Source organism: Hyposmocoma kahamanoa, unplaced genomic scaffold, assembly GCF_003589595.1.
Source record: "Hyposmocoma kahamanoa isolate Upper Pololo Valley unplaced genomic scaffold, ASM358959v1 93, whole genome shotgun sequence".
NCBI lineage: Eukaryota > Metazoa > Arthropoda > Insecta > Lepidoptera > Cosmopterigidae > Hyposmocoma > Hyposmocoma kahamanoa.
In genome coordinates this window covers 11,487,661-11,512,012 of record NW_020654810.1, presented here as the reverse complement: position 1 = coordinate 11,512,012, position 24,352 = coordinate 11,487,661, and the positions used below count along the sequence as shown (strand labels likewise).

General features: G+C 35.9%; 2 protein-coding genes across 2 annotated transcripts; both read left to right on the top strand.

Moving 5' to 3' along the window:
• The first annotated feature begins 421 nt into the window (after window positions 1–421).
• LOC113237026 (secretory phospholipase A2 receptor-like) lies at window positions 422–15,172 on the top strand. Its single transcript, XM_026473268.1, has 4 exons — window positions 422–749; window positions 8,344–8,541; window positions 11,971–12,207; window positions 15,006–15,172. The coding sequence occupies exons 1-4, from the start codon at window positions 422–424 to the stop codon at window positions 15,170–15,172; spliced, it is 930 nt and encodes a 309-aa protein (XP_026329053.1).
• A 500-nt stretch (window positions 15,173–15,672) lies between these two features.
• On the top strand, window positions 15,673–23,738 carry LOC113237446 (C-type mannose receptor 2-like). Its single transcript, XM_026473924.1, has 5 exons — window positions 15,673–15,758; window positions 16,063–16,326; window positions 19,162–19,356; window positions 20,169–20,420; window positions 23,286–23,738. The coding sequence occupies exons 1-5, from the start codon at window positions 15,695–15,697 to the stop codon at window positions 23,486–23,488; spliced, it is 978 nt and encodes a 325-aa protein (XP_026329709.1). The 5' UTR covers window positions 15,673–15,694; the 3' UTR covers window positions 23,489–23,738.
• The last annotated feature ends 614 nt before the right edge of the window (window positions 23,739–24,352 follow it).

Sequence of the window (24,352 nt, the reverse complement as noted above, 5' to 3'; positions counted from 1 at the left end):
TATAGATTGATACCTTGATAGAATCATTACGATACGTACAGCACTATAAAATATTGCAAACAAATCAATCAAAATTCACATCCATAAAATATGGAGATTAAATGAATTGAAATAAGTGTTATTCATAAAGAATGATTTTTAAATACATCAGTTTAATGAAATTGTTTTTTCGACTATTTATGATACTTTATTATACTTTAAAGTTTTTATTTCCTAAATCAAATGTTACTGAACACTTTGGATTCGAGAAATAGGCACTAAGTTATTACATTCAACAAAAAATTTTCCTGGTATACATTTTGTCATACATATATTTTCCTGTACACAATAATGAAGATTAGTGCTTTACTCAATTACGAGTGCGTAAGCAGTTTGTATTTTTTGTATCGCTACACTGTTTAAAAATAAAGTTCTTATAAAAATGCATTGCTCAAAGCGAGTGTTAACCTTTCTCGCGATTCTATTAAGTCTCAGGCATACAAGTGATGGTCAAAAACATAAAAGGTACTTTAGAAGTGATTATATATACCTGCCAATATCCAACGGATTTTACAAAGTGCACCAGCAACCTCGCAATTGGTCTGAGGCCGATCTCATATGTGGACTAGAGGGGGCCAGTCTGTTCTACCCCGAGAGTAAAGCGGAGGCAGACGAAGTGTTAAAACTTGGTCGGCATAATAATGGTCATAAATTATTTTTCGTGGGTGTCCATGATGTTTTGGGCAATGGAGAATTTAAAACTGTTGATGGCAAGTATATTTTATTTTATTTTATTGGATGTACGAAACAGTTTGCATTCAGTGAGTTGCATATTTGAGATACAATTTAGTCTTAATCTAGAATGTAGACCTAATCTTGTACATACATACAGCGTTATTATGCGAAGTGAAAGCACATTTGCATAACGATTACAAAAAAAGAGGGGAAAAGTGAGATTACAAACTTAAAACTAATGTGAATAAAGACTGATATTAATTCGACGGTACTAATGAGAAGATGAGTCCTAGTATTTGAAAAGATTGGTACGAATTCTACAAAGCTTGTTGTCGAAAACATCAATGTGACCTCTAGATTCTGATACTAGTAAATCATTGTAGGTTTGGCACATTCTAGTCACAGGGTTATAAAAGGATGTATTATTTCGATAAACATTTATCATGAAAGTTTTAGGACGTCGAGGATTAGGTTTAATGTTAAGGTTAATGTGAGACGGCAGAGTAGGAGAAACAAGGTTACCGTGTATGAGCTTATGCAAAAGAAAAATGTCCTGTGTTTTACGTCGGGTCCGTAGTGAACAAATTCTAAACTTAGCCAACCTCTTTCGGTAAGTTGCAACAGTGCGACCCAGACCCGATCTGGATAAGACAATTTTAAGAGGTTTGTTGCTTATGCGGTTGGAATGCAATTCATCACAAGGGGACCATTTAACAAAATCGTACTCAAGTAAACATCTTAAGAGATTGTTGAAGAGGTTGATAAAAGTGAAAGGTCTTTTAAAGTTTTTAGTAGCTCTTGCGAAGTCTAGAAGGTTTATATGACTTGACACGATGTACCTACTCATAATGATGTCTGAAGGTAAGTTATTCATTAAAGTATATGCCCAGGTCCCTAGCAACCGATTTGTGTTGAAGTGTTTGATCGCCGATTGCATACTTAAGGAGTACTTTTTGTCCTTTAATTTAGTGAAGCTCATTACAAAACATTTGTCAACGTGAAGGTACATACATATGATTTTGTTTGCACCAGTCTGCTATTGAAATGGCATTATTCTGCAGTGCAATGCAGTCATCAGTGAGCCTTTAACGGTTGTGAACACCTTAAGATCGTCAGCATATAGTAGACATGGGCATTTCAGCCTAGAAAAGAAAATATTGAAAAACAATAATCCTAGGTGAGAACCTTGGGATACGGCAGGTTTGATTAACTTGGGAGCCAACTTAAAACCCTTTTACAACAACCTAATTGACTACGATTCATGAAGTAGGATCGTATCCAACGTAATAGGTTTCCGTGGATACCGTACCATGAAAATTTTTGACACAGCAAAGCATGATTTACTTTATCAAAAGTCTTCCGGAAATCAGTATATATATCGAGTCCACCTGTTCATGCACTGCAAAAGCTGAGCACAGATAATTTTTGTATTTGAGTAAGTTTGACACAGTGGATTTACCCTTAACATATATATAAGTTGCTGTTCACAGCAACATTTGTTGTTGTACTACAAGAACTAGCGACAACCTCGCCTGAGTGAAGATATAATCGTACACGATAGACTGAAAAAACCTTTGCTGCACGTGATGAAATACTAAGGGGTCTGTAATTGTCACATATTGTGAGTACAGGGTCTACGTGTGCACATTTCCAAGTCGACGGGAACTGCGGTGTCTGCGTTTAACGACAGATAAAAAATTATGTGTAAGGGAACAGAGAGTTGAGAGACATTCTTTAAAGAATTTGGTATACCGTCTGGTCCCGCCCTTTACCTGGCGTCCAGCTCCTTCAGCTTCCGCGTGACATCATATTTTGTCAATGTTATGTTTGATAGCACACCTTCACACATTTGTTGTGCAACAGTGGGCACCACGCGAGTAGAATCATCAAATACTGAACCAATTGACTGTAATAGCAGGTCACAGATTCGTGGATCATCTGATGCTGTAATATTGCCTAATTGCGTGGTACTTTTGGAATACTTTGGTTTTTTTATTATTATTTATAAAGCTCCAAAAGACCTTAACGTTTTTGGATATCGCACCTTCCGTTACAGACAATTAAACTCTATAGCATTTTTTCATCTTAGTAGTCAACAATGGAAAGTATCATAATCGCGAGGATTTTCGTACTTTCTTCTGTGATACTTATCCTTTTCAGCGGGGTTTTTTTTAAGAGGAGGTGAGTACCAGGAGGGTAAATTTACTAACTACTGCACTTTTTAACCACAGAGTTAAAGATATCAACCACCAAGTCGACGTAATTACCCGGTAGGATTTATTTGTTCAGTTTTTTTTTTCTACTTCCGGGCGTTAGTTTATATCTAGCGTAGTAGTCACCTTTGTCGAAAGTAAAATGCAAATTGAAATTAGGTTTCATTTTCTTTTTTTTTTAGTTATTAGAAACCATAATTTCAAGTGGAGGGTGATATTGATCCTGATGCGACAAAGTATTGCTTTCTGTAACTAAAGCATGGAGTGTAGATGACAGTACAAGATCTAATGTACGTCCTTGATGGTTTATGATAGGGTTTACTTGGAACACATTGCACATAAGCAAACATTGACACAGTAGGATTTTAGGTCTGACGGGCAACTGGGTGTTATACGGCGTTGTTTTTATCACTAGTGAAAGGATTTGCCATTCGGCGTAAGGTACTTGCCAATTGTTTTCTTTTATGCACTTCTTATGCACCAACTCACTAACTTAGTACAATTTCACACCCTTTTTGGGGTGGTGCAATCCGTGGTCCGTATGGGTCGCCCATCTAGTCACATTGACTGACGGGCGTCAGGCACTACAGAGTCATGCTCAATGGCGTGCAGCGCCGCATGGCCATAAGGATAGCACGAGGATACCGCACCGTATCCTTTGACGCGGCGACTGTCCCGGCGCGGTTTCCCCCGCTGGACATCCTGGCGGTGATGGACGCGCGTATTTACGCGCGCCTCCGCCAGGCGGGGGAAGCTGCGCCACCGTAAATGCGGTCGCAGGAGCACCGACGCGCGCTCGAGAAGTGGCGCGAGAGGCGGGAACAGCCGAGGATCTCGCGCCAGCGCGCCATCAGCGCGATCCTGCCCAACGTCCGTTCCGGGCACCGGACATGGATGCTTCCGTGAGTATTTGAATGTGTGAGGGACCAGGATTCCGCCCAGCACACGCTGGAGGAGTGTCCTGTGTGGGCCTCCGACTTTGTTGCCCAGGTCGGGCAAGATCTTTCTACACCAGGTATAGTAGCGGCTACGTTGGCGGATCAAGAGTCCCATGAAATTCGTAGGAAGTACGCGAGTAGATTCGTTGCTGACCTAGATCGAGTTGCGTTCGTACGAACCGATGCGAATCGCATAACGTCTTTTCCCTCTCACATTCATGGCCATAAAACTTTTTCTGATCGACTTAATGCAATTCTGCGTTTATAAGTGTGGTGACTCCCAAGAGAACTTGAAAAAATAAATCCAACAAGGTTTGCAAACTGACATTCAGCAATATTTACACAATTTTATTTTGTAATTCTTGCTAAAAAAAACTTCAAAAGATATATAAACGTAGAACATGATATAAGTCTTCGAATTTCTTCTATGTGAATTTTTTCGGGAAATTACCCAACACTACGAATATGTGACATATTGTGCAGAGCGCTTAAGCTAACATATATTTCTGTTTTTTTTTTATTTATTATTAATTAAAAGTAAATACAAATAAAAACTTAACTTTAACGGTGTAGCAAAAACCAATTTAGGTTTGTCCGTACACCGGTGTTCACCGTCTAGGCTTTACAAATTAACAATTATATATTAACTAAATGTAAACATACTTAACAAAGAATTACTTGTAAACAAATGTATAAATAAAAATGGAATGTTACTAGTACTAAATAGAATACAATTAACAAATAAAAGAAAATTGTGGGTAAGCATGAAACTCATCAGCTTCACAGTGCATGATAGTAAATGTGTCCATGGGGCCGTAATACACGGATGGATTTTTTACACTAGTATTTTAATTTAATATTTCAAACTTATCAATTGATTTAGTATTCTAATGTAAAATATTGTTTTAATTTACGTTTAATGTTAGCTTTCGTTATTTCACTTCTAAGTTGTTCAGGCAATTCATTAATTAATGTTGGTATTTGAAATTGTAGTGATTGTTTTCCGTATACGTTGTTATAATTCGGTTTTATTAATCTTATTTTTGACGCGCTTCGAGTATATCTTTCAGGTATAAAAACGTTTTGTAAAGTTAGGTCGAAGAAGTTTTCCACGAGAAGAATATACTTGACCTGATCGTGTATAGGTATAATTTTACAATGGGTAAATAATTTCCGGTAGTCATCTTGATATTTAGTTTTAATTTTTGTAGGTGTAATTGTTTTGAGTATTCTCAATTGTAGCCTATATATTGGATCAAGGTGTGATTTACAGGTTCTACCATAACTACTAAGTCCATAATATATTATTGTTTCACCTAAAGCCTTATACAAGTTCAGGAGGGTTGAAAATGGAATTTTGTTTTTGACTACGGCGAATTTTGCTAATATAGCGCGTAGTTTATCGCACACATAGTTAATATGATATTTCCACTTTAGTCTATTATCAATTAAAAGCCCGAGGTATCTTTGTGTATTGACTACTTCAACAGGCACACAGGTACAGTTGTGCAGATTTGCATGCAGACATGTGTGATTATGTGCAATCAGTTTTAAGTTATGGGGTGTTCTGTTTTGGCTAGAGCTAATGTACATTAATTTGGTCTTGTGAGCATTAAGTGCAAGACCAGCATCATGGGACCACTTCATCAATAATGTAAAGTCCAATTGTAAATGCTTTAATGCTACGTTTATGTCCTTGTTAGATGCTATAAGGCATGTATCGTCAGCGAACTGGTAGATCTCACAGTATTTAATTAGATTGGCTAGGTCGTTAACATAAGCAATAAAGTGCAGCGGTCCCAGGACGGATCCCTGCGCTGTGCCGTCAGAGATCATCATCTTTTCACTTAAAACTTCCCCTATTTTGACAACATGCGACCTTTCATTTAAGTAATCTTGACACCAGCTATTTAGTGGACCCTGTATACCGCATTCATTAAGTTTTTCAATGAGAGTGTCATGTTTCAAAGTGTCAAAAGCTTTACTGTAGTCAATAAACACTACTAGAACATGTTCTTTATTATTTAGATGCTCATAGACAACATTAGTAAATTTTGAGAGAAGCTGTGTAGCACTTTTGCCAGGCTGGAATCCATACTGTTTGTCTGTAATTACGTTATTCGTTTTAAAAAATGAGTGTATCTGTTTTGAAATAGCTTTTTCAACTATCTTATCAATGGTAGGAAGTATTGTTATTGGGCGGTAGTTATCATAACAATTTTGTCTACCCTTTTTATATATTGGCCTCACTATCCCCATTTTAAGGTCTTGTGGATACTTACCTTCCTTGATAGATGTATTAATCAACCTAGCTATAGCTTCCGCTATTTTAGGACCCATAATTTTTAAGTCACTTGCCCTGATGTTATCTATACCCGGAGCTTTAAAACTTTTCAGTGACTTTATTTCTTTAAGAACAGTACTAGCTGTTGCCTGCTGAAATTTACAAGACACATTAACTGTAGATACATATTTATATTTGTCGAGTAGTTTCGTATCACATCTTGGGACAATGGTTTTAACGCTATTAGTGAATTTTTGAACGAATGCATTCGCAATATCAGCAGTAGTTGTGTCTCCCTTTAACAAGGCGTTTAATATAATAGTATCAGCCAAGGTCTTGGCCCTACCAGTAATTTCATTGAGAATTTTCCACAACGCCCTAGGATTATTTTTATTTATGTAAATATCGTTCCGTAACTTTTTATTTTTAGATTTATTTATTATTTTATTGGCATAGTTTCTAGAAGAATTGTACTTTTGTTTTAATATTTTATTTGTAGGGTCTGCAATCCATTTTGTAAATAATTTATCCCTATGTTCACAAGCTTTAAGAATTTTGTTGGAAATCCATTTATTATTTATACGATTTTTATTTGTAGATAATTTTATTCTTATTGCAGCCTTTTCATGGCACTTTTGTATATTTTCCACAATTATTTTATATATTTTAAAGGGGCATATCAGTTGTTTTACAGGTTGCCAGTCGATTTCATTTAACATTTTAACAAGCATTTTATTGTCAAATTTAGTAATGTATCTAAAATCATCCAGTGTGTTACTACTCGCCGGACAAGGCAGTGAACCAACGCCAGCGACAACAATGGTTCTATGGTCGGTCGGCTAGTACAGTTCCGAGTGCCGCCGTGTACAGGTCTAGTGAGTGGGATCGTGCGTAGATATGATCAATACAAGATTTGCAGAGTTTATTTTTTCTAAGTTCTATGCGTGTGTACTCAGTGATCCCGCAAACTAGCCCGCAGTTGTACATGGAAGTGTTATATGCATGCTTTATAGGACAATTATTACTCAGGTCAATGTTAATGTCACCCAGAAGATACAAGTCTCGTTGGCAGTCTATTTTACTTACGAGTGCTTCTACTTCTTTAGTAAATAAGTATTTACTAGTTTTTGGAGGGCGATACAAACAGCACAGAAATGCAGTGTAGTTTAAGGGTGTAGTTATTTGTCCTATTAAGTTTTCGCAGTGCTGTGTGTTAAATTTGCTATCTTGAAAGTTGTGAATATTGTTTACATAAATTATAACACCACCACCTTTACTATTTTTCCGCAATTTAGTGTACATGTTATATCCCCTTATTTGGTAAATACTACTAATGGTATCAGATACATTTACCTCAGTTAACATTATTACATCAACAGTTCGTGATGAAGAGTAGATACATTGTTCAAGCGTAGAAAAGTTTTTGATCATAGATCTGATGTTCATATGAATACATAAAAATATTACGTTATTAGGAATATTGTCTAAAAAGTCTTTTATATTTACACAGTTAGAAACTTCTGTTATATCATCTAAAGAGATATTCATAATGTGTATTATTAAAAATAGGTATTTTTAACTAAGCTTACTGTTGGATAACTAGTATCTAACTAAACTTACTGTTGGCTAACTTTTTTAAGAGTTATTTGTTTTTATTTTTTCTACGTCTTCAACTGAGCGAATAATGCAGGGTTTTTGGTTTTCCCCCTCTTTTCTAACACGAAGTACTCCTTTTTTAATCCAAATGTATCTATGAGTTTCCTTAAGTGCTTGTTTGGCAGACCAAAGTAAATGTTTGTTGTAAGGCGTCAGGGCTTCACATACAGAGATGAACTCATTAGCTTTAGAGGTTGGGGGTAAGGGAAGAATTTTGGAAATGGTGATCTTTGATTTCCGGGTTTTAGTTGCAGTCAACCACGATGTTTGTTTTTCTTCAGTGATGAGCTCAATCTGTACTGGTCCCGGGCGTTCGTTTCTACCTGGCAAACGTTTGGCTTGTTTAACATCCTCGGGTCCTTGGTTGAGTTCCTGAGCTATTTTACCTGCAAGGTGGAGGAGGTTCTCGTTCTCGCTAGATGGAAGATTATGTATTTCTATACAGTTGCACAATTTTAAATATATTTTAAGTAATAATAATTTTAAGTATATTCATATAATACATGAAATAACAGATTTTTATGTTCTATTATTTCAGGACGCCTCCTATCGGAGGTGTACAACTTCATAATTATTGAGGATTCCTCCAGAGCGGATGGGACAGCGAAGTGTGCCACGATAAGTACCTACTATCAAACGGGCACTGTTGCCCACTGCAGTAAAACTTTTCCTTTTATATGTAAAAAACCCTTCGATTCGTTGCAATGGAACCAAGATTGCGATGCATATAATTTAGGTAAGTATGTGTTGCGTTTCGTACGTGATTTTATTCCAAAGCCTTCATAATTACAGAATGTGTATACAATAAAAAGCAACCGTGATTCTAAGAGCGGTTATACACAGTGGCGATACACTTTTTTAACCTTGCTAAAAGCTTGACGTTCTCTTGATCCTGTACGCTTGTTTTCCATCATAAAACTACGATCTAAGTAATTATGACCAAAAATTAAATCAATTTTTATGGTTCCGTATTCAAAAAGCATTGCAGTACACCGGTACTGTGTAGAGATTTCGAACTGGTACCAAGAAATTTCGGAAAATCTCAATACACAATAAAAAAATATGTGCCAGCCAGCCACACCAACTGCCTGGTATCAAACTAGGGAATTCCCAGTACAATGAGTACCAGAGCAACGTTATTTACTCTGAGGCACATCCCACAACACCCATACCAAACCAATTGGAAAAGTTCGTTTCCCAAATTGATCCTACCGACAATCGAATCCCGGACCCCCACATCGCAAACCGCTGAGCCTAAGAGGTTCACACTTAAGTAAAGGTTTTTCATATTTTTATGTTAGAACCAATTAGAAATTGATATTGATAACCCTGAAACAAAAGTCATGTCACTTGGAGTTTTTTTTTTCGACTACTTCGTATTCGATTCGTATTTTTTTATTTCGGTAACGATAAGTTTTAACGACAAATGGTAAATGTCACAAATACAAATTTTTAGCATTTATTTTCATAATTAACGCATAGTTAAAGGTAGTATTCTAAAAACTAGGAAAATAAAAGAAATGCACATTGTCCAGCATAAATAACATTGAGGTAAATGATAAACATAAGGGTTTATCAAGAATGATTATATCTGGAATCATCCAAAACTCTCAAAAACCACCATATAAAATCATGAACATGATCTAATAAACAACCATGTTTCATTAGATGGTCACGATAACGTCTTTCGAATTAAATTTCACATGAACTCGTGAAAGCACGTAGTATTCGTTAACTAATGAGCCCAAGTAATTGATATTCAAGAGCATTAATGCGATTGCAAATTATGACTATAATATTATAGTGTTAAGTGAATCATTGGTAATAAGTTCTGAATAAAATATTTTCAATAGATGAAAGGTTTTGCCACCACAACTTTTCGAATTCTCTCATGGGCGGTAGTTATCTACCGCTAATTGATTTCTAATTGCTATAATTTTAGTAGCCGTTGAGCTTCTTATGAAAGAGGTCGTCCAGGGAAATACTGCAACCGGCCCTATTTCGGCCATCTGGGAGTGCCTAATGTGAGCATAATACGTCCCGGTTAGGCCCGGAGCCCATTGGCGGGACGGTATGGAAAGGGATCCTTCGGTATCCCTGTATGCAAGCGCAAATCATCGAAGCATCTCGAAGGTTGCCGAGGCGTTCCAGCGGCTGCCGGCTCGGTATCCTTATGTCTACCGCAATGTGTCGTAACTACGATTATCATTGAAATTTTAACTATAATGTGATATGCTTAAAGTATAAGTTATATATTAGTCATTTCAAGGTTCACTGCCGTACCGTACCGTGTGCGTAGACGGTTGCGCGAAAGCTATAATGCGCGACGTCTTATTTTCACGAATGGTCAGTTGCGTGAATGTTTAAAAGCGCGAAAGCTTAAAAGCGTGTTAGTTTATTTGCGCAAATGACGATACACGAAGACAAATTTGCGGAAGCTGGAATGCCGAATGGTTAACCCTACAATGGTTCATTTGCTGCTCGCAAGTTTTAGTTGATATTTCAATAGTCTGGGCTTCTTGTCCCTTCATTTACATAGGAAGGGAACGTGACAATTTGTAACAGTTTTATTTCAATTAATAATTATTTCAACAAAACTTTCGATCTGTCGAATCTGTCTTCGTGCTATCGTCATTCGCGCAAATGAAACATCGCGCATTCTAGCTTTCGCGCAAACGTCTTCGCACCATCGTCATTCGCGTAATCGGCGTTCGCAATCACGTGGGAGACCCGTGAGACTTATCGCTGCACGACTTGTTTGTCTCGTCACTTGGTATTATTAAAAATGTATAATTTCTATCACTGTCAGAAAACGGTAAATTGACAAATAAATAATATGTTTTTGATATACTTTAACATAAAATTTTGAACTGGTAATATCCGAAAACGATAATATTTCAAATTTATCTACCAACCGACTGGTTTGTTATTTACAAAAGTGAAAATACTCATTTCATTTAATAATGAAGTCTGCTCGGGACGGTTGTATCTCGACTAGGCACTATCGTACGGTCAACAAATTGAACTCCCTTCCAGTGTACATATTCCCTCCCCTTACTATATGGGAGTTCTTCAAACGAGGCGTGAAGATGCATTTTGTACGCAGGTAGGGTGAAGGTGGCTCACGCCTCGGGGACATAGTTATCGTATCAACATTGCATTATATTGCAAAAGTTTAGGTAATAAATAATGTAAACAAATCGTAATGAAGCTTTATGAAGCATCACCTGGTTAATTATTGTAAAATTATAATTAACTTTTTGAGAATGGTTCGAAATATATGATAATATTTTCAGATAATAGACAACATGTCGAACTACCTATTTAAGATAGTATAAATATAATATTAAATACAATATATAATATAAATATAATATTTATATAAAACATTTAATAACACGTATCACAATTGTCCTACGATAAACAACCTATTATAATCCGGCCTTTAAAAAGATGATAGCTAAATAACATGCATTTGGTCGCATGTTATCAGAGGATCGCAATTTTTTGCGTAAGCCGTTGTCTTAGGTAGGTACTTTGAATCATCATTTTGGAAGATGGTACTAGTGTGAGCAAAAAGCCCACTACCAGTGGTACTTGGCAGTGGTACTAGTGGAAACGAAGAACGTGAACTTATTTCAACACACAGAGACAGTTTTAGTAACCTACATACTTATTCTTTAATCTACGTTTGGTATGTAGGAGGTACTAGGACAAGAGCGTGGGTTTTACCCAGTTTTACCCGTAATGTATACAAAGTTGTTATTGAAACTTTGTATGGTTAAACTTACCTATAGTAGCGATAGGCACAGATTACTTAATAGTGCTATAGGGCAATAAATTAAGGTTCTGATCAAATGACAAACTCACCTAGTTGTATTATTTTTCCCTGAAATATGTCCAAAAACTATTCAATTATTGAACAGTTCCAAAATATACCTATACTGTACCATCATAAAAATAGAGCTGTAGGATGTTTACTTCCTCTAACTGACTGTTCATATGTCCATTAAAGGGTAATTTGTGTTCAATATACTCGTATAAATGAATATTACAGACAACCATACCAATCGTGGTCTCAAATTAGGAAATCCCCTGTGCTCTGAACACCACTATAACTATAACTTTACTACTTGTATTTACGTACATAACAAATCCATTTCAGATTACAAGTATAATGGCACCCTAGGTGGTTGCTACAAATTCCACCTAAACACAGCGCGTTGGATCGACGCTTTCAACTTTTGCCAGCTTGAAGAATCCTACCTAGCAATAATAGATAGTCAAGCTGAATCAGATTTCTTTGTGGAAATGGCCAATATAACCGAGAAGGAAGAAATCACTTCGGGATCTATTCATTTAGGGTTCTCTAAAATAGGCGGCAATTGGATAACTGTGAAGAGTAAGTAAAAATAATCAATTTCTATAATAATTTTAAGCAGCTTCGAACTTTAACTGAGTACTCAGTGTCAACCGTGAGCATGGGACCTGTAAAGAGCCCGAAACGTCGGTTTGTTTGAAAAAACAAATATACCTACGCGATTTAAATCCGGAAAAACAGTTTCATTTCCTATATTTAACTGAGTACTTAAGTATACCTTAAGAATGTACCTTCCAAAGGGTTTTTTAAAATTTTAATTATAGAAAAGCAAATACCGGTAAAATAAACGTTAAAAAGTCGTACATAGGGCGCACTATAAGTTTCCGGAACTGGCGACTTACATAAACAATATTTAAAAAGTAATTACAACATTTGAAATGGAACTCTTTGGCTGTACAATACAATTTGTTTGTTTCATCTGACTGTCACTTGTTTTTACATTATGGCGTCATTTTAGAAATTGGTTGTCTACATCACCATGGACTTAACTCGTGAAAATTTTAGTAGTATGATTTTCTACGACTTTAAGTGTAATTTAACAGCCCAGCGGAGCTTTGCTTGGCTTTAAACTGCTTTTGACGATGAAGCACCATGCAAGACGACTATTTATAGCTGGTTTGCAGAATTCAAATGCGGTCGTGTGAATCTCAGTGACGAATTTCGTGATGGTCGCCCGTCCACTGCTGTGAACAACAAAAACATCGATGTTGTGCGTCGTATGATCAAAACAGACAGGCATCACATGGACATACCATGAGATTCGGGCATCTTTAGGCATAGGCATGAGTCAAATACAATCAATACTATACAAACATTTGGGTGTGGCTCAATTTGACTGAGGCTCAAAAAACGGATCGCGTCATTTGGTGCAATGCCATGCTTACCAGATTCAACGAAGGGGCGTCAAATTTGGTGTGGGACATAGTAACAGGTGACGAAACATGGATTTATAGTTACGTTAGTTAATCCCAAAACAAAGCAGCAATCGGGCATATGGGCCGAAACTAACCAAAGTGGCGCGCGTGCAAAGTGCCTCTAAACAGATGATTGCTTCATTTTTAAATAAAACTGGAGACGTGGCTTCTATTGCTTTGGAGAATCATTGTACCGTGAATAGTGATTGGTACACGACCATTTGTTTGCCAGAAGTTATTGACAAACTCCGTAAAAATAACCGTAAACGCCGTATCATCTTGCACCACGATAATGACAATTCTCACACAGCCAGACAAACAAATGAATTTTTGAAGGTGAACAACGTTGACCTGATGAGCCATCCCGCGTACAGTTCCGACCTGGCACCTTGTGACTTTTATTTTTTTCCAAAAATTAAGAACCAGTTACGCGGTCAACGCATTTCATCACCTGAAGAGGCTGTCGAAGAGTATGAAAAATATGTTTCAGAGATTGTCACTGAGGAGTGGCATAAATGTTTTCAAAATTGGTTCAATGGTTTCGTATGAAAACGTGCATTAACGCTAACGGATAATATTTTGAGAAACATTAAATTCATTTCTGATCATTTACAGTATTTTTTTCTTATTCATTCCGGAAACTCATAGTGCGCCCACGTATAATGTTGTCAAGGAAAAATCTAGACGATTTGCAACTTTTCAGGTGACTGTATTTATGAATTGTTTTCATAATAATGTGATAATTTGTTATGTGATTATGATAAAACAATATTTTGTTGCTAATAATTTTTTTATTGGTGTGTTAAACTAAGCCTTACAAAAAATTTAAAAAATGCAGCTACATTTAGATAATTATAGATTTTAAAATTCGTGGTTATTCACTGAATGATTGTCACTAATTAGAATAGAGATGAAGGTAGTCGTTTACTGCGAAAGACCTATAATGTGTCTGTTCTTAAGGCTTAATTTACATTATCACTCATACATGGGGCGAATTTTTGTATCGATTGTGTAACGTATAAAAGACACGAGTAAAAAAATCGGTGTATTCTCGCACTGTCTTGGGAATTCCCGCAGCTACCGTCTCGTATCTAGTATGTACGTTAGTGACATAGAGTCTATTATGCCATGTGCAATTTCGTTACGCGGCAACGTAAATTGAACATAAAGCTGTCATCTGTCAACCCGTGACCATGGAAATATCCAGAAAACAGAAATTATTTAGGCAGGTATGTGCTTCTTTATTAAGATATATTTTCTCTGTTTCTAAAAAACCGTTTACACTGGGCCAATCGACGAGCCATCCATTAAGTCAAGTCATTAGTGGCGAGTCGTGTAAATAGAGACAACTCATTATGGAGTGTCATGAGAGACCAGTGATAAAGACAATCCATAAAATTAGAACGATTTCTAATTTTCCGGGTCAATACCTTCCCCCAATACACGAGCATTGAATTGGCTCATGCAAAGGTCTTGTGTGAACGTGGCCACTCCACTAGTTTGCCTTGCCGTTTAGTAAAGAATCTAAAAGGAAACTTAATCTAATACTGGCTGTAGTGTAGATGAGGTGTAGATGAACGTTGGGAATATCGCACTTCACACACACACAACTGCCTCCGTGGTCGAACGGTTACCATGCCGGACTGCCACGCAGACCTCTGTGTCTGGGACCTCCCAGGTTCGATTCCCGGGCCGGGAGAAATATTTGTATGGCCTACATTTATTTCATAGCGACACAAGGTTTCCCTAGTGCGGGGCAATGTTGAGTGTGTGCGTTATTATTATATTACTTATCACTAGACTGGCTTAATGGCTTGGCTTTGTGGAATGGTTCGTCAAAAAGAAAACTGCCAGTATTTGGTATTTTATACAAAGGTAATGCTCAATACAATTATCAATTTACAGATACTTCTTTACCGTATCCAAAGTGGGGCTACATGCAACCTGACTTAGGAGATGATAGAATATGTGGGGCCATGCTGTACAACGGAGACCTCAATGATGTGCAGTGCGAAGAAAGGACCTTCTTTATTTGTGAACGTGATGTTAAAAACAACTTTCCAAAAGTATGAGAAATGTCAATAATTGACTGGAAAGCTCTAAAATATAGAAAAAAAACTTGTTTATTTAACTCGTCTTGGTGTTATTTTAACATAGATAGGAAGTATTTTAGCACACAAACACTACATATGTAGTGTACACCATTAATATACACCATTGACTTTTTTATTTGTAAGTCAATGACGTACACCATCTTTAATTTGCAGTTCACAAAAGTTTCCTTTAACAAATTCCCAGCAATGCAACTGAGTCATTTGTTGTAATACTGTTTGAAAATAATCGAGTGCGAGTATAGAAATTCCTTTTCCTTGTTCGTCTTTAAACATCTTTGCAATTTTACTTAGATTGCGATGCTGTTTAATAATTATATCAGCTTGTTTATAGTTATCCAAACTTATCGAACTTGGCCAACGAACCGGTTCACCTACCAACCGCTATTAGCAGAGTAGAGGTCTCGTAGCGTTAAAGTGAATTGTGATTTGAATAAAATTTTTCCTGTTTCATTTGTAAGCGATTCTTTGTACCACGCAGACATGAGCGCCTTAAAAAGTTTTGTATTTTTATTATTCATGATATCGGTGTTTGTGTCGAATATACGTAAGTACCGACTTTATTATTGTATATTATGGACTGTACTCTCCTTTATTATTGGTATTTCCAACTGTACACAGGAATTTGTGACCATTTTGCAATAAGCCAAGACGGGTGATCATTTATTGCGTAAAAGGAGCATCTCAAGATACCTAGATACAATGAATAGTCAAATATGTTTACGAGAAAAATAATGGAGATTCTTACTTAGATGTATATTTGTGATATATATTTATAAATGCGGCGATACTGTTAAACTTTTACAATAACCATTACCTACTCTATTTTACGTATTTAATTTTATTTCTAGATTGTCAAGTGAACAAGCGATTTTTCCGGAAAGACTACACATATTTGATATCGATTGATAACTTCTATAAAGTCCATACAATTCATCGGTCATGGGCAGAAGCCAAAAAACGTTGTGAATTGGAAGGAGCTAAATTGTTCTACCCCCAGAATGCGGATGAGGCCCAGGAAGTTATTAAGTTCTGGACAGATACACAGCCGTTCTTTTGGGTCTATGTTGGCATCTCAAATACCATTTCTAAAGAAGTATTTGAAACTATTGACGGTAAGTTTTTACATAATAATAACAGCTGTCAAGCTTTAAGGAAGGTTACTAATCATTATATCGACGCTATAATGCAATCTTGTCGTACCTCGAAATATTGAATTAGCAAAGTTCTATTTATAGCATTTGTCTGTGTTTTTCGTGAACTATCGACGTCGTATAACAAAAAATATCGTTATAGCATCACGACTCCTAAATCAAAAAATTGCGATTTTTTTTCTGATTCTCAATTTATAAAAACTCATTTTCTCAATTTTTCGAGATACGTTTGCGTTCCAGTGTATATATATCAGCGCTGGTACTTTACTTAAAATACTGTTAACCGTTATTTTTTCTCAATTTAAATGTGTTTATATACATTTCGTCTTTTTAATTTCGGAGTGAGCAGAGAGTACAGCTTGCCACTTGCCACGTTCCTGACACGTAAATTTCGCCTTAACACAAGCAATACTTTCATACACGCCCATTGGTTAAGGCTACTCTTGACCTGGACCGTCTTTTAGGACGTCCTCAATTTGGTAATTCATTTAATGTAATATTATATATAATTTTCCTTATGCACAAATTAACATTTAATTACTAACCCAATGCACAATCATAAGAACTCATTTGTCTACGCATGTTGAATTTCCTTACCCATTTACGTTTGTTTATGATTCATAACATATAAGTCATAATATACAAGTATATAATTAGCTACCTCTTCGTAAACTATACGAACATACCTACGTGTCAATAGTTTACCAGTACAAAGTTAAAATAATGATTCAATGTTCATAATTCATAATTAATAATAATAATTATTATTATTATTAAATATAATTAGTTTATAAGTGGATTAACAAAGGTGTTACATAACAGATTCCAGTACATGAATCCTGTAAGAGCACTACAATAACTTTAACCTAATTAATCATTAATTTCGTACATTATATTATGTCATTAATTATTTCACTTATGAAATATATTAAAAGTAATATAAAATATTAATTAAAATAATTACAATTAAAAAGTGCATAATATAGTAACGTCAAGCTGATACAATTTAATTTATAATTCACTGGTCATAATTGGATAAAATAATGTTTGAAGACAAAATAAGACAAAAACAAAAAGTAAATAATGTTAACGAATGTCATCACATTAAAATATTATTACGTCAAAAACGTGATAAAAATTAAGTAAAGATATATATATCAAAAGCAGTTGATTATTATATAAACAGAAAAAACTATGTATGTCATGTCATGAAATAATGTTTAAAGTGAATTGTTATTGTTATTTATGTAATTATTTGTTGTTTTGTTATTTAAGAGTTCACCAATTGTAGGTATGTATGTAAACACTTTATTGTACAGCTAATCTTTAAATAATTGAAAGGAAAGTTGCCTCCTGAGTTCGCAATAAAATCTAAAAAAAATCATTAAATTTAATGCTACATACAAAATAATTACAAGAATACATTTATTATATCAAAAGGTCATACGAATACATACTATTAAAACATATAAAATACATAGTAAAATGAATGTATAAAATAAGACAATAAATAAATATGTGAAATTCAAACAAATATTTTATAAGCTCTGACATGAGGAGTCTGAATAATCCCAAGATTTCAAAAGGGCACCACTGAAAGCCCGAACCGAAGGTGACTGTCTGACCGAAGGAGGTGCCACATACGAGCAGCATTCACTGTGAACGATTCATTATATTTTTGCGAACTGTGTTGTGGAATGACAAGGGAAAAATTAGTACCTGAACGCAGGCGGTCACCCGTAGCCAGACGGTATTGGAAATGCTCACGAAGATAACTAGGGGAGGAGAGATGGAAAATAATTTTATATAGAAAACATAAAACGAGGGCTGTAAAAATTACAGCAATTTCAGCTCATCTCTGAATCTGGAAATGTGATCCTACTTTTTCAAGCCGAACATAAATCTAATATGAACTGCCTCCGTGGCCGAACGGTTACCATGCCGGACTGCCACGCAGAGGTCCCAGGTTCGATTCCCGGGCCGGGAGAAATATTTGTATGGCCTACATTAATTTCTCTCGTGAGTTTGGGTGTAATTTGTGGTTGTCTATGTGTGTGTCCATGGCACCCGCGACACAGGGTTTCCCTAGTGCGGGGCTATGTTGATTGAGAGCGTTAAAAAAAAAATAAAAATACATTGATTTTGAAGCTGCTCCAATTTGTTAAGAAGGTCCTCTGAAAGATCAATTAATTGAATTGTATAATAAGTTTTATGTATTAGCAGTTCTTTTAGTTTATTATAGTTATATTTTATTTACAAACGACGACGTAAATAAGTTCGGATTTGATATTTTCGGGTATTTTATTAAAGACTTTGATTGATATGGCTAGGGAACCGGGTCTATACATTTCCATTTTGGATTTTGGCATGATCAGTTTGTTTGGTGTCTTGTGAGGTCACCAAGACACATTGAACTTTTACACGCTCACAATAATAAGTATAGCGGACTGTATCAATAGGTTCGGGTGGGTGCTAACAAAGAGTGAGCTAGACCAAGGTAAATCTACTTACAGTTTATTAATTTATTACAAACACGTACAGTTATCAATCCAAAACACAGAAACAATAGCAAAGAAAAGGCGCTAAAATTGTAAATTTAAATCTTATTGTTTTTAAAACAATCACATTTAAATTTAGAATTTAAATAGAAAACGAAAACTTAAAGAGACTATGAAATATATATATATATATATATATATATATATATATACAAAAGAGATTTGCAGCGACTGTTGCGATTCACTATACTAAGAGTAAGAAAATCTGAAGCTGATCAATCCTCTACAATTTCTCCAGGTAATCCAGTAGAAGACGTATACAACCGCTGGGCGCCGGGAGAACCTAACGACGCGGATGGAATGGAAGGCTGTGTTACCTTGAACAAAGAAGGAAAATTAAACGACGATCGCTGTGATAGAAAATATCCTTTCATATGCAAGAAAGCCTTAGCCGATCTCGAATGGAACAAAGACTGTGATATGCCTAACAAAGGTATGTTAAATTCTGTAAAACAATATAAGCTTAGAAGTATGTAACAGTCAATTTTTCAACTCTTGAACACGAACGCTTATACTGTCCCAAGCTAGTAACAACATCAACCCATTTACGCGCTGCTGGGTACGGGTCTCCTCTAAGGCGAAGGTTTAGGCAAAAGTCCGACATGTTGGACCAATGCGGGTTGGGGACTTCTGACGTTTTCCGTGAACCTTCTTCGACGTGCTGGTTTCAACATGAGGTTTTCCTATACCGAAAATGGTAAATTTCATATTTAATTTCGCACATGAATTCCGAAAAACTCAGAGGCGCGAACCTGGAGTCAAACCATTAGGCAGCCATGGCTTCAGTCAGTAAAAGAAATAAAATTTCTTAGTTGACTAAGAATTACATGTAATTAGTTCTTTCTTTAATATCTTTCAACTTACATTAGTGCTATTACGTTGAATGGTCACAATGGTCACAATAATATGTTTATAACACTAAGTGCATATACCAATGAAATTAAATTAAAATAATATTAGTACTAATTATAAACTATGGTTCTAAATACCCACGTATGTAGTGAGGATCAGCGCTCGGAGGGTTCAAGGAGGATGATGAGATGATTACCAAGTGAAGACCTCTTCTTGTTTTATTGTTACTGTATTTAATTTAGGTGGTAATTTCCATTAAAAAAAACCGAGATGACACTAGTTTCATTACGATTTATCGAATTATAATATGATTCATTGTAGCAAAGACTCTACATCCCCATTCGCAGTATATCATAAAATAACTTTATATTTACTATACACCAAACATTTCAGATTACATATTTAACCAAAAATTGGGAAAATGCTACAAGTTCCATTTGAACCCGAAGAATTGGACTGATGCAATTACTACTTGTAGTGCGGAGCAGTCGTACCTTGCCATAATTGAAAGTCAAGTGGAAGCTGACCATCTGGTACAAATGACGGCTGATGCGCCAAAGGATAAGGTTTATGGGGATTACTTAGCTGGTGCTGTTCATTTGGGCTTCCATAACAAAGATTCAGATGGGTGGAAAACCATTAAAGGTACCTTATTATCTTTAGTTTTAATTTTTGTAGAGCAGCTTAAAGAAAATTTCATAAAATTAATTATGACTCGATTAGATTTATTTTTCTCTCTTTATTTACAACAAGGCCTTTAACACTATACTGTACGGCCTAAAAGGAAATCTCAAATTGCGTGGTCAGTTAGGTATTTTTGGATTTTTATGCAATAGCTTACGTAAGTATAGATGTTTTTAATTCCTTTTGTGAAGGGTCTCGCACATAGACATATATCTAGATAGACGCCGCAAGTGTACGCACTTCGCGCGCCCAAAGTAAGTGAAATTCACTTACTAGTCGTTGCTACACTTCAGAACGCGCTCGACCGTTATCGTTGATAAACACCAGTCGAAAACGCGTAAAATGCATAATTGTTCCATTATAAACTGCAAAAGCATCATAACTGTGGGTAAACGGGTAAACAGGGACGTTTCCTTTCACGGGCAAGTGATTTGTAGGCAGAAGATGCATAATTTATTTTAAAAACAGTTATTTTGGTCTTGTATGAATTTCGAGAAAACAAATATGCAGCCGAGTGTGCGCCTCATGATTTGTAATACATTGCGGCTTTTACTTGGAGCGATATATTAGTGATCCTAACAAAGGATACGCCATGAAAATCGAATGAACGCACTTTTTGTATAATGCATCCCGTTTCGTGGTATGGCCGCTTCTACACTTCTTTGGCCATATTTAACATTTAGTGATGTATACGTTAGGCAACACTGTTCTCGATTCTGATCGATTTTGAACTAAGGGACGAAAATTATTATGACCTTAGCAATATTATAAAAATATTCTATAACTCTTTTGTTATAACGTTTAGTAACGTTTCGTTTTATTTTTCAGTTTTGTAGTATCTATTATCAGTTGTAGGTATCTGTAATTTCGATAATTTTTGCGCACGTTACCTCGAATGTCCGAATATAGTGAGCAAATAATTATATACATCGCCGGATATGTAGCACGAGTAATACAAAATAATATATAATGCAAAGAATTAACAGTGCGCTGTCTTTACAAAAACCTGGAGTTGGTCATACGTATGAGTTCGTTGCTTTCGAGGACGAAGGTGGTCTAGTTTATCCCACCTAAGATGTTATCCAAATATGCAGAGCAGCAGAGTTAGAAATCCGAGAAATAATAAACAAACCACAAAAATTTCACACGAGGTTATCATTAAGTAAACCTCTTCTGATTAATAACATTTTACCATATTTTGTCAGCAGTAACATTTTCATTTGTCTTGCCATTCATCAATTTGATCAATTACCAACAGAAAACCATCTAGTAAAATTAATTAGGGCAGTCGCAAGTTCATATAATTACGTGCGTTTTCATTATTTAAGTTAATCGATAAGATCTTCTATTACAAAAAGATGTTATATAATAAGCTCATTTTATTGGAAGGACAATAATTTTAATATTTGAAGTCGATTAAAAATAAAAGCTCATTTTTTTAAAGTAATCAACATTTTTTATAAACAAGTAAAATAAAGGACTTAACTATCTTATTCTAGCATTTTTCTACTATATTAATATTACGACTACTTGTAATCAACAAATACTTAAACAAAAATTATTCTACTTAGAATCAATTAAAATTGAATGGGATACGCGTATTTACGCGTATTCCGTTCAATCCATCGATTTAGAGCGAGCGGAAGGAGGTTTCCATCACTAAATTGTTCGTGTGACGTCATACGTCATACAAAAACTGTGGCACGCTTGGTTTTCATACAAATTGCTGTACTAGCGGCGTCTATCTAGATATACTATGTCTGTGGACTCGCAGAACAATATTTATGTTTTTATTACGTCCAATCTCCTCAATTCCAAACCGTAATCTTGCAGCCCTAGTATGATTACACTCCACCAACAGATGGATCAGATATTCTATTCCTTTACAATATCCGCAGAGGGGTGAGGCTTTGATAACTATCAAGTGATAAAATTTAAGTAGTGGAATGTGACGCGCACCATCAAACCAAGGCTCAGTGTTGTTGTTAATTAATTGTTAATTGCGGTTCTCGCAACTAACATTTGATCAATCGTTAATCGCGTATATCTACAATTAACAATGAATCAATTTTCATTCTTTTCAATGTTTTAGATTAACAATTAACAATTAAAACGACAATCATGATAAATTTATAGGGCATATGGGGGTCGGTCAGGGGGTCGGTCAGGGTGTCGGTCAGGGGGTCGGTCAGGGTGTCGGTCAGGGGGTCGGTCAGGGGGTCGGTCAGGGGTCGGTCAGGGGGGTCGGTCCCCCTAACCCACCTAGCCCACCCCCTAACCCACCTAACCCACCCCTTAACCCACGCCTCTAACCCACCCCCTATCCCTACCTGACCGACTCCTAACCCATATTCATAATGACACTTATTCGGTACTTTCGGTTTTAATAGTTAGTTTCAATTGTTTCTTAGAACAACCAAAAAAATTAATTGCAATTAAAATCAATTCAATTGAAATCTGATTGAATTTCTGATGGAAATTTAATTGATTGACGCCCAACACGGCCAGGCTTTCGATGAGGTCGCAGTTGCCAAATGCCTCTTGCTAGTGAAATTTCCTCTTAGTCTGTATTCCAAATATTTAAACAAATATCTCGCCATCAGACTTCGATTAGATTTAGTTAAATAAAATATTTTGGTGAGGTTGTACATTTGTTGTAAATAACGACAATGTGCCAGTCAACCACACCAGTACTATAAGTACCAGAGTAGCAAGGAATTCACTAACCAGAAAATCGGACCAAGAAAATTCAAATTACAAAGTCGTACATTTTTGTTGTTGCCTTTTTATAAATCCTCTATTTAATTGCGGATTTTTAATTTTCAGGGGTACCTCTCCACGACAGTGGTTACTCAAAATGGGGCGGAGGTCAACCGGACAATGCGGGGGGCACAGAAGTATGCGGCAGCATGTTCTATAATGGCGGCCTCAACGATATGAGCTGCTACGTACGGTGCTTCTTTATATGCGAACACGACATTGGCACTTTCGCCGGCGCTATTGACGATCGATTCAATGAGTTATTGTAAAAGCAACCCAGTTAGATACGGATTGTGTTCAAGAACAATATTTTGCCTCAACATTGATGTTAACTCAATATTTACTACAAAAAGTAAATATGTCAACAATATAATCTCCAGATCAACGACAAATGTGTGCATATTCATTATTACAAACTGTTAAAATACAACATGATAACGTTAAATATTACGTAATCGTGGTTAGAAATCGTAATCGTGGAAATGTCTTTCTTTTAATGTATGAGTTTTTATGAGTATTTATTAATTAAATTTTTATTGAATTGATATTCAATTATTTTTTGTGAAATTACTCCACTAGTTTGTTATAATTATTAATACAAAGATCGAACACTCAGAAAAAACACTCAGAAAAAATTCCTTCGATCCGGTCGGATTCGAACCGACGTCTTCTTGCATACCGTGCAGACGCTATACCAACTAAGCCACGGAACGAACCAACGGACCTCACGAATTTTTCTATGTGCTTGCGTCGTGTCTTTGTACTTGGTCTTTCAACGACTTTTTAGTCGTAGCGCCATCTATGAGAAATCTATTACAGATTTATCACCCAGTTAGTACCTTTACAGCTACCAGTCCTGGCGAGAGATGTCGCTATTCACTGTATTAATTAAATTTTTATTGAATTGATATACAATTATTTTTTGTGAAATTACTCTTGTGAGTATTTATTAATTTATTTTTTATTTATTTTCTTCAGTCAATAAATACGATGAATATCCTATCTACTGCTCGAAGGGTGGCAGATATATTCTCTTTAGGCTCAACTCACACTGGCGCAGAGTCGAAGCGTCGCGGCGCGTATCTTCAGAAGGAAGTAGTGTTCCTTTATGTCAAATGTTGTCGGAGGTTCAA

Excerpts from the sequence above, each read along its gene's own strand:
- LOC113237026 (XM_026473268.1), top strand. The coding sequence starts at position 422 with ATGCATTGCTCAAAGCGAGTGTTAACCTTTCTCGCGATTCTATTAAGT. Across the intron at positions 750-8,343 it reads AGAATTTAAAACTGTTGATG|GACGCCTCCTATCGGAGGTG; the intron begins GCAAGTATATTT and ends CTATTATTTCAG. Across the intron at positions 12,208-15,005 it reads CAATTGGATAACTGTGAAGA|ATACTTCTTTACCGTATCCA; the intron begins GTAAGTAAAAAT and ends ATCAATTTACAG.
- LOC113237446 (XM_026473924.1), top strand. The coding sequence starts at position 15,695 with ATGAGCGCCTTAAAAAGTTTTGTATTTTTATTATTCATGATATCGGTG. Across the intron at positions 15,759-16,062 it reads GGTGTTTGTGTCGAATATAC|ATTGTCAAGTGAACAAGCGA; the intron begins GTAAGTACCGAC and ends TTTTATTTCTAG. Across the intron at positions 19,357-20,168 it reads CTGTGATATGCCTAACAAAG|ATTACATATTTAACCAAAAA; the intron begins GTATGTTAAATT and ends CAAACATTTCAG.